The following is a 10,941-nucleotide window of genomic DNA, read 5'->3' as shown; positions in this document are numbered from 1 at the left end:
CAAAAAATTAGCTGGGCATGGTGGCGTGTGCCTGTAATCCCAGCTAATTTTTTGTATTTTTAGTAGAGACGGGGTTTCACCATGTTGACCAGGATGGTCTCGATCTCTTGACCTCGTGATCCACCCGTCTCGGCCTCCCAAAGTGCTGGGATTATAGGCGTAAGCCACCACGCCCGGCCCGACCTTGAGATCTTAAGGCATAAAGCAAATGACCACAATGGCTCTGTAACAAACACCACCATTAGTCCTCTGTTCCACTCTCGGGGACCAGCTAGCAGGGGGCGCTATTCCTGTTCTGTGGCAAAATACACATAACAAAGTGTACTGTTTAACCATTTAAATTGAACGGCCAGGCTCGGGGGCTCACGTGTGTAATCCCAGCACGTTGAGAGGCTGAGGTGGGCAAATCACTTGAGGCCAGGAGTTCAAGACCAGTCTAGCCAACATGGCAAAACCCCATCGCTACTAAAAATACAAAAATTAGCTGGGTAGCACATGCCTGTAGTCTCAGCTGCTCAGGAGGCTGAGGCAGGAGAATCACTTGAACCTGGGAGGCGAAGGCTGCAGTGAGCCGAGACCGCACCACTGCACTCCAGCATGGGCAATGGAGGAGACTTTGTCTCAAAAATAAATAAATAAAGCCAGGTGTGGTGGCTGACGCCTGTAACCCCAGCACTTTGGGAGGCTGAAGCAGGCAGTTCATCTGAGGTCAGGAGATCTAGGCCAGCTTGACCAACATGGTGAAACCCCATCTCTACTAAAGATACAAAAATATCAGCTGGGTGTGGTGGTGGGCACCTTTAATCCCAGCTACTCAGGAGGCTGAGACAGGAGAATCGCTTGAACCTAGGAGGCAGAGGTTGCAGTGAGCCTAGATTGCGCCACTGCACTCCAGCCTGGGCGACAGAGCCAGACTCTGTCTCAAAAATAAAAAAAATAGGCCGAGCACAGTGGCTCACGCCTGCAATTCCAGCACTTTGGGAGGCCGAGATGGGTGGATCACAAGGTCAGGAGTTGGAGACCAGCCTGGCCAACAGTGGTGAAACCCTCATCTCTACTAAAAACACAAAAATTATCCAACCGTGGTGGCGTGCGCCTGTAATCTCAACTAAGGAGGCTGAAGCAGGAGAATCGTTTGAACCCAAGAGGTGGAGGCTGCAGTGAGCGGAGATCATGCCACTGCACTCCAGCCTGGGTGACAGCCTGGGTCTCAAAAAATAAATAAATAAACCAAACCAAAATTTAAAAAATTAAGTGCTTGACTGTTGCAGTCACCACCTTTACCTAGTTCTAGGACATTTTCATCACCCCCAAAAGAGACCATGTACCCACTAAGCGATCACTACCTGCCCCCTGTACCCAGCCCGAGAGCCACTCTGCTTCTGGTCTCTGTGGACCTGCCCCTGCTGGACGTCTCCTGCAAACAGACTCACACGGGGAGAGGACTCTGAGAGCACGTACCTGTTTCCTCCAGGAGCCCTCACACACCCGTTCCCGTGGCTGAGCCTGCCTGTGTCCGTTCACTGCAGTAAAATCTTGGCTGTGAGTCCCCCAGCAAGTTGCTCTGGGTCATCTTGGGGAACCCCAGCACAGATCCCTTAGTGGGCCCTAACACTTATCCTAACAGAGTCAGGATAAACTAGTCCTGCCTCTCTGCCTGGGAGCAGCAGGGTGACAGAAACAGGGCCCCCGGTGGGGATTATGCACTTGCAGCTTTCGTTTCTCCTAGCCATTAGCAGCGGTACGTGGACCCTGGAACCCCAGGCTCCAGCAAGAATGTGGCTTCATGGAGGAGGGGTGGAAATGGCATGGTGGAACCCCTCTGTCCTTCTGAGCCCTGCTACTCCAGGTACGGTCAGCATGTGAACCAGCACCACAGGGGGACCCGCGGAGGCGGAATCCGCATTCTGCCCTCGGAGTGTGGGCAACATCACCTGAGATGAGACTTGCTGAGGGAGCCTAGAGCGTTGCGCCGGCTCCCAGCACTGCTTCCTCAACTGTGTGCGCCGCCGTGGCTTGCGCTGCCTCTGCTACCCTGCACCTCCTCCTCCTCTTCAGTCCTGACTGTTGCATACCCTGGGGCCGCCAGGCTCACCTCCTCACAGAGCCTCCCGAACACCTGCCTCACAAATAGAGCCCTGATAGAGTCCTGGACTCCCGCACTTGCTGTGCATGACCTGACCCCCATGTGCCATCAGCATCTGCCCAAGGACCTACTCACCACCCTCAGTGCCTGTCACAAACACGGCACAGAGATTGATCGAGTGAACGGCTAAGCATGGAACACAAACCAATGCACCCTGCCCTGCATTCCCTGGACTCCAGAGGCTGGGTCCAGGGCAGGGGAGAAGGCTCAGGCCCTGGCTGGTTGACTCCACCATGGAGTCAACTGCGGAGTCAACCCAAACTGCCCATCGGTCCTGTGAGCACAGATTCGGGGAGGGCACCTCTGTCCCCATCCCCTTCACCAGCAAAGACAAGCACGACCAGCTGGGACCACTAGCACCCCGCTGGATGCCAAAACCTCTCTAGCCAAGACAGACTCTCAGTGATCAGAGGAGTCTGCAAAAGTCAGCCACCTTCTGCAAGCAAAAAGTGACACTAGTAGAGGTGCAGAGGCATGTGGGCTGAGCCCCATCAGGCCATGTGAATAAGCTCCAGGCCACTGGTTAGCACGTTAAGCTTTTGCCCCAAACTGGGAACTGAAATGTCCGTCAACAGATGCCTGGATAAACAAACTTAATCATCCACTCAGTGGGGCACTACACAGCCACAAATGGTAATGAACTCGTATTTGCAACAACACGGGAAGATCTCAGAGGCTTCATACCAAGTGCAAGACGACCGATGCAGCGTGTGCACACACATACGCAAACTCTTAAAGGCTGTTTACCTCACAATTCTATTTATATGACTTCCTTGAAAAAGCAAAACCACAAGACAGACTCTGATCCATGGTTGCCAGGCACTGGAGACGTCGAGAGGCATTTACTATAAAGGACACATCGGAGTTTCTGGGGTGACAGAATGGGTTTCCTACATCCATCTTGTGAGGTGGTGACATAACTCAACATCTCTGTCAAAACTCATAGAACTACATGGGCAGGTTCAGTGGCTAATGCCTATAATTCCAGCACTTTGTGAGGCCGAGGCTGGGAAATCACTTGAGGTCAGGAGCTCGAGACCAGCCCGGCCAACATGGTGAAACCTAGTCTCTACTAAAAATACAAAAATTAGGCTAGCTATGGTGGTTCACGCCTGTAATCCCAGCACTTTGGGAGGCTAAGGCGGGTAGATCACCCAAGGTCAGGAGTTCGAGCTGACCAACATGGAAAAACTCCGTCTCTAATAAAAATACAAAATTAGCCAGGTGTGGTGGTGCCTGTCTGTAATCCCAGCTACTCGGGAGGCTGCGGCAGGGGAATCGCTTGAACCCGGAAGGTGAAGGTTGCGGTAAGCTGAGGTTGCAATGAGCCCAGATTGCGCCACTGCACTCCAGCCTGGGCGACAGAGTGAGACTGTCTCAAAAACAACAATTAAACAAACAAACAAAAAAAACACCTATACAACTGTATACAAAATAGGGAGAATTTTACTGGAAATAAACTGTGCTAAATAAACCTGACTAGATGAAATCTACGTGTAACTGAGGTACTGAAGACAAAGGTATGACATATGCACTTCACTCTAAAGTGGATCAAGAAAAAAAGATGTGCACACACACATAGACTAAAATGTAAGAGCACAAAAATAAGGCAAATGGGGCAAAATGTTACAAACAGATGAAACTTGGTGTAGGGAATTCTGTTATTCTTAACCACTTGCTCCCACATAAGCATCACGACCAACCCCAAATGCAGGCAAGTTTCCAAACCCGGAAGTGATGGCTGAAAACAGACATTTCTAGACAGACAGAAACATCACCAAGAAGCGGGAAAATAAAACTGAAGACAAAGAGTGTGAAGAGGATTAAAAGAGCACAAATGCTTCACAAAAGGGTTGTAAGGGCCTAGTCCTAAAGGGGTCCCCAGCTCTGATGGACCAAGGCCATAGCTGTCCTAGCAAGAAGGCAACGGTGGACACCCCACACTTTTCACCAGGGTTAATCTAGGCCCTTCCAAGATGGTTACTGTGACTTTTGCTTTCTTCCCATCACAGCTGGACTCTGGGATGCTCTGTCCTGGTTTGACAACATTTCTAACCTATAACAGGGCATGCATGATATTGGTGCTTTCAAAATGTCTACGGAGGCCAGGCGTGGTGGCTCACACCTATAATCCCAGCACTTTGGGAGGCCGAAGCAGATGGACTACCTGAGGTCAGGAGTTCAAGACCAGCCTGGCCAACATGGTGAAACCCCATCTCTACTAAAAATACAAAAATTAGTTGGGCGTGGTGGCAGGCACCTGTAATCCCAGCTACTCGGGAGGCTGAGAAAGGAGAATCACATGAACCCAGGAGGCAGACATTGTAGTGAGCCAAGATTGCACCATTGCACTCCAGCCTGGGCAACAAGAGAGAAACTCCGACTCAGAAAAAAAAAAGAAAGAAAAATTGGTACCAAAGAGAACACACAAAAACATACAGATATAATGCCAAGAGCTGCTTAAAGAACTCAGATAAATTTAGAAGGTATGAATTTTCAGGGAAGGGGTCTCTGTGCTTATTCCCAAGCAGAAACCTACAACCCTCTAACTTTGGCAAGCATCAAGTTTTGCTTTCAGAAAACATTTCTTGACATAGAATTTACCTTTAATGAGCTCAAAAGTACCATTATATTTTATCTCTGTTGGCTTCATAGGCACTTTCTACGAAGCCAAAGGAGATCAAATGTAATCTCAATGCCACTTAAAAAAAAATTTTTTTTTCTAGCCATTGAAACTACACACATGGTGAAAACCCCTCTCTACTAAAAATACAAAAATCAGCTGGGCATGGTGGCAGGCGCCTGTAATTCCAACTACTCAGGAGGCTGAGACAGGAGAATCACTTGAACCCCGGAGATGGAGGCTGCAGTGAACTGAGATCACACCATTGCACTCCAGCCTGGGTCACAAGAGCAAAATTCCCTCTCAAAAAAGCTGGGCGTGGAGGCAGGTGCCTGTAATCCCAGCTACTTGGGAGGCTAAGGCACAAGAATCGCTTGAATCTGGGAGGCAGAGGCTGCAGTGAACAGAGATGGTGCCATTGTGCTCCAGCCTGGAGAACAGAGCGAGGCTCCATTTCAAAAACAAAATTTAATTTCATCTGTTTCTTTATACGTTTTTTTTTTTTTTTTTTTTTTTTGAGACGGAGTTTCACTCATGTTACCCAGGCTGGAGTGCAATGGCGCGATCTCGGCTCACCGCAACCTCCGCCTCCTGGGTTCAGGCAATTCTCCTGCCTCAGCCTCCTGAGCAGCTGGGATTACAGGCACGCGCCACCATGCCCAGCTAATTTTTTGTAGCTTTAGTAGAGACGGGGTTTCACCATGTTGACCAGGATGGTCTCGATCTCTTGACCTCGTGATCCATTTTTAAACGGACGAAGTGACTCTGTGGTGGTCCTATGGGCAGCACTGTCCTGGAGCACAAACTTGGAGCCTCCAGCAGGGGGCAGTCCTCAGTCAGAGACTGTTGAGTACTCAAGAAGTCGGGCCACGCTGACTGGCCATTGCTTCCCGGATCAAACAGCTCAACTCCAGGTACATACTGATTACAAAACCCTAGGGCAGGCCCAGTGCAGTGGCTCACGCCTGTAATCCCAGCACTTTGGGAGGCTGAGGCGGACAGATCATGCGGTTAAGAACTCGAGACAATCCTGGCCAACATGGTGAAACTCCCTCTCTACTAAAATACAAAAATTAGCTGGGCTTGGTGGCGGGCGCCTATAGTCCCAGCTACTCGGGAGGATGAGGCGGGATAATCACTTGAACCCGGGAGGCAGAGGTTGCAGTGAGCCAAGATTGCACCACTGCACTCCAGCCTGGGTGAGAGAGTGAGACTCCATCTCAAAAAACAAAACAAAACAAACAAACAAAAAAACCCCAGGGCAGCAGGCTCCCCAGAGGGACTGGCCTTTTCCTACAGACACCCTGCCAATAGGGAGTGGAGTTCTCCCACGTCTGCTTGCACCGGGCTTTCCCTACACCCCTCACGGGGGTGCCCCTAACAACCGTTAACAAGACAGTCACTGACAGGTGGACTCTGGAAGCTGGCAGATGTGCTGACGCCTTGATCCTTTCCATTCTCAAAACACAGCCTATCTCCTAGAGCCTTCTGTGAACTAGAAGGCAGACAGGAAAGCTTCATTATAAAAGACACCGGTTCCCGCACCCGCTCATCCTCAGATGAACTGGGAAAGCCTGGACTGGCATTTGGGTATTTAACTCTAACCCAAAGTCCTCAGCCAGGCTCCTCAGGGAGGACAATAAATGCCAGGATGAGTTTCAAATATCACCTAGCTAGTGGGGAAGCCCTGACACCTCCCCCGAGGGAGCCCCTCTTTTGAGATCCCCAGCTTCTCTCTACTTTCTCTAATGCATAATGGGGGGCCCTGAGAGTTGCACAGAAATGTTTGACTTTTCCACCAAAATACAACCCTTGCCTCTTCTTTGTATATCTTTGGGTTTTTTGTGTCGTTTTTGAGATAGGGTCTTGCTCTGTTATCCAGGTTGGAGTGTAGTGGCATGATCATGGCTCACTGTAGCCTGGATTTCCTGGACTCAAGAGATCCTCCCACCTCAGCCTCCCAAGTAGCTGGCACTGTAGGCATGCACCACCACACTTGGCCATTTTTTTTTTTTTTGAGACAGAATCTTGCTCTGTTGCCAGGCACCAGGCTGGAGTGCAGTGGCGCAATCTTGGCTCACTGTAACCTCCGCCTCCTGGGTTCAAACAATTCAAACAATTCTCCTGCCTCAGCTTCCCGAGTAGCTGGGACTATAGGCGCACGTCACCACGCCCAGCTGATTTTTATATTTTAGTACAGACGGGGTTTCACCATGTTGGCCAGGATGATCTCGATCACTTGACCTTGTGATCCGCCCGCCTCGGCCTCCCAAAGTGCAGGGATTACAGGCGTGAGCCACCGTGCCCAGCAGCCAATTTTTTTTTTTTTTTTGACAGAATACCTCGCTATGTTGCCCAGACTGCAGTGCAGTGGCGCACTCTCGGCTCAATGGCAATTTCTGCCTCCTGGGTTCAAGCGATTCTTCTGCCTCAGCCTCCCGAGTAGCTGGGACTACAGGCACGTGCCACCATGCCCAGCTAATTTTGTATTTTAGTAGAGATGGTGTTTCACCATGTTGGCCAGGATTGTCTCGATCTCTTAACCACATGATCTGTCCGCCTCGGCCTCCCAAAGTGCTGGGATTACAGGCACGAACCACTGCACCGGGCCTGCATTTTTTTTTTTTTTTTTTTGAGACAGAATCTCACTCTGTGGCACAGGCTGGATGGAGTGCAGGAGTGCAATCTCAGCTCACTGCAACCTCTGCCTCCTGAGCAGTTGTGACTACAAGCATGTGCCATCACGCCTAGGTAATTTTTATACTTCTAGTAGCGATGGGGTTTTGCCATGTTGGCCAGGCTGGTCTTGAAAAACTTGGCCTCCGGTTATCTGCCCGCCTCTGCCTCCCAAAATGCTGGGATTATAGATGTGAGCCACTGTGCCCAGCCCATCCAATTTTTTAAACGTTTAGCAGAAACAAGGTCTCAGATCTCACTACTTGCCTAGGCTGGTCTCGAACTCCTGAGCTCAAGTGATCCTCCCACCTCAGTCTCCCAAAGTGCTGGGGTTACAGGTGATTTGTGTATCTTTGTGTATTGTGGGCTCTCTCTAAATAACGGCTAAGAGATCACAATCCATGCTTGGAAGCACATCAGGCAGGATTCCTTTCATTTGGTCTTTTCCCCGGGGAAACAGTAGCAGCCTGTACTGGCCTAATACAAGACACGTGCCCACCTCAACTACCTGCAGAAGAGAACACTGTCCCCATGTCCTCCTTAGAATGGCCCAACTCCAGATAAACTCAGCTGGGCACTACAGAGGCTAGACAGGCAGGCTATATAGCACTGAGGCCTGGGGTGCACATGTCCCGGTTCCTGTGAGCCACGGGACCCCCGGACATTACCTTATCCAAGAGCTCCCTGGTCTCTTCGGTCAGAGGGTCGTGGGAAAACATGCAGTCGTCACCATTGATGCAGTTCCCAGTGGTGTGGTACAGCTTACACGGGAAATCGCGTTCATGGCAAATTAAGGTAAATGCTTCATCTCACAGAACCCTCCCGAAGGCAGAATCCAACTCCCTTTGTTTTGGAGATGAGAAAACTGAACCCAGAGAGGTGAGGGTAGGTGCTCAGGGCTGCTCAGTGAGTTGGCAGCAGACCCATGGAGAGACCCTCGCACTCCAGACTGCAGACCACTTCCTGCCCCACCACACTGGCTGGGGGCTTCGTCCTCAGCTCCTCAACCAGACTGAGGAAGTTAAACGACTTGCCCAAGGTATAAACGCCCCTGGAAGAATCTCAGGTGACTGTATGGGCCAGTCTTAGGAGCCTACAGAAGACAAAACAGGCACCATGTGCATCTCCATTTACTCCCTGGAAGGACAGGAAAGGCAGAGCCCTCTGAGGGCGGATGTGAGGGTTAGATGAGATGAGACTCACAGAAAGCTGTTGGCACAGAGAGAGAAAGCATAGCAAAGGAAGGTCAGCTGTTACTACCGTCAAGGAACAGAGAAGTTCTGCACCTCGTTCAGACCAGATGCTGGCACCAAAGGATATCGTGCATATAGGGGCAGTTCTCGGCTCTGGCGCAAAATCCAGTGATGTAAAACTTGCACAGTTCTCGCTTCTTTGGGAGTTCAATGTCATGGCTAAAATTACAGTGGTCTCCCTAGAAGAGAAACAATGAAAACATAAGGTGGTGATGTGGGGAGCTCTCGCTTATTTCTATCTGCACAGGGAAGAAATACTGTCACTGCTGGTGCATGGAGGGGCCAGGGACAGAAACAAATCCCCCCTGGGAAAGGACGACAGGTCTAGGAAGCACAGGTCCCAGAGGCTGTTGCCCATAGGGTCTCACTCTGTTGCCCGGGCTGGAGCGCAGCGGCACAATCACGGCTCACTGCAGCCTCGCCACATGGGCTCAGGTGATCCTCCCACAGCTAGGAATACTGGCTCACATCACCAAGCCAGCTAATATGTTTTGAAATTTTTTGTTTAGACAGCATCTCACTATGTTGCCCAAGGTGGTCTGAAACTCCTGGGTTCAAGTGATCTTCCCACCCTAGCCTCCCAAAGTGCTGGGATTATAGGCATGAGCCACCAAGACTGGTCACTTCCTGAATTTAAAGAAAATCCTTTTGCCCATTTCTCTTCCCCCTAGCACCTGGATGTGATGCCAGGAGGCACAACAGCCATCATGTAATCATGAGGACAAAAGCCACATTTTTTTTTTTTTTTTTGAGATGAAGTTTTACTTTTGTCGCCCAGGCTGGAATGGAATGGTGTGATCTTGGCTCACTGCAACCTCCGCCTTCTGGGTTCAAGCAATTCTCCTGCCTCAGTCTCCCGAGTAAGTGGGACTACAGGCATGCACCACCACACCCAGCTAATTCTGTATTTTCAGTAGTGGCAGGGTTTCTCCATGTTAGTCAGGCTGGTCTCGAACTCCTGACCTCAAGTGATCCACAAGCCTCAGCCTCCGAAAGTGCTGGGATTACAGGTCTCAGCCACCATGCCCAGCCAAAAGCTACAGGTTTAAAGATGGCAGAATAGTAAGGAGGAAGGAGCCTAGGTCCCCAGGGTGCCCCTGACCAGTGTACTGCCAGGTACAGCCCACCCAGCTCTAGAGTCCTGGTTCTGAGAAACAAATGTCTATGTGTTGAAGCCAATAGAGTTAAGGTTTCCTTTATTTCCGGCTGAACACAATCAACACCACAACACCAGGGTGAAATCCAGAACTGTGCTTTCCATCCCTCATCATTTAGTCCTCAGGAATCACTCACCATCACTTGAACTGAAGACAGCAGCTGATCCATCCCCCTAACTCTTAGAAATGCCTATTCTCTCTCTCTCTTTTTTTTTTTTTTTTTTTTTTTTTTTTGACAGTTTTGCTCTCATTACGAAGCCTGGAGTACAATGGCATGATTTTGGCTCACCGCCTCCCAGGTTCAAGTGATTCTCCTGCCTCAGCTTCCCAAGTAGCTGAGATTACAGGCGCCCGCCAGCACACCCAGCTAATTTTTGTATTTTTAGTAGAGATGAGGTTTCACCATGTTGGCCAGGATGGTCTCGAGCTCCTTACTGCAGGTGATCCACCCGTCTTGGCCTCCCAAAGTGCAGGGATTACAGGCATGAGCCACTGCGCCCAGCTTTCTTTTTTCTCACTCTGCCACCCAGGCTGAAGTGCAGTGGCGCAATCACAGATCATTGCCACCTTGATCTCCCAGGCTCAAGAGATCCTCCTACCTCAGCCTCCTTAGAAGCTGGGACTATAAGCGGACGGACGCCACCACACTGGGCTTTTTAAATTTTTTTTTTAGAGATGGGGGTCTCATTATGTTGCCCAGAGTGTAGTCATTTGTTTTTGCCTATGCGTATTTTATGTTTCTTAAAAGAATATAAATTGTAACTAAATACTGGCCAGGCACAGTGGCTCAAACCTGTAATCTGAGTGCTTCAGGAGGCCAACGCAGGTGGATCACCTGGAGTCAGGAGTTTGAGACCAGCCTGGCCAACATGGCGAAACCCTGTCTCCACTAGAAATACAAAAATCAGCCAGGTGTGGTGGCATGAGTCTATAGTCCCAGCTACTCGGGAGGTTGAGGCATGAGAACTGTTTGATCCCAAGAGGCACAGGTTGCAGTGAGCTGAGTTCACGCCACTGCACTCCAGCCTGGGCAACAGAGTGAGACTTGATCTCAAAGGAAAAAAAAACTATTTTACACACAACATT

The 10,941-nt window shown here is 50.1% G+C and overlaps 1 protein-coding gene across 7 annotated transcripts in view; it reads right to left on the bottom strand.

Annotated features, from left to right (window-relative positions):
• Positions 1–10,941, bottom strand: part of ZC3H4 (zinc finger CCCH-type containing 4) — a 44,415-nt gene that overhangs the window by 6,722 nt on the left and 26,752 nt on the right. For 6 of the 7 annotated variants that reach the window (XM_032262532.1, XM_032262533.1, XM_032262535.1 and 3 more), the window contains 3 exons: positions 8,766–8,877; positions 8,114–8,223; positions 439–447 (listed from right to left, as the gene is read on the bottom strand). In XM_032262532.1, coding sequence (XP_032118423.1) covers positions 439–447; positions 8,114–8,223; positions 8,766–8,877 — 231 coding nt within the window. Of the gene's footprint in view, positions 1–438; positions 448–5,801; positions 5,811–8,113; positions 8,224–8,765; positions 8,878–10,941 lie in introns of all 7 variants that reach the window. The other variant, XM_032262531.1, reaches the window with a different exon arrangement.

This window comes from Sapajus apella, unplaced genomic scaffold (assembly GCF_009761245.1).
Source record: "Sapajus apella isolate SASKATOON/1434 unplaced genomic scaffold, GSC_monkey_1.0 scaffold130, whole genome shotgun sequence".
Taxonomy (NCBI): Eukaryota; Metazoa; Chordata; class Mammalia; order Primates; family Cebidae; genus Sapajus; species Sapajus apella.
The sequence above is the reverse complement of the archived record's forward strand: the minus strand, read 5'-3'. Positions and strand labels throughout refer to the sequence as shown.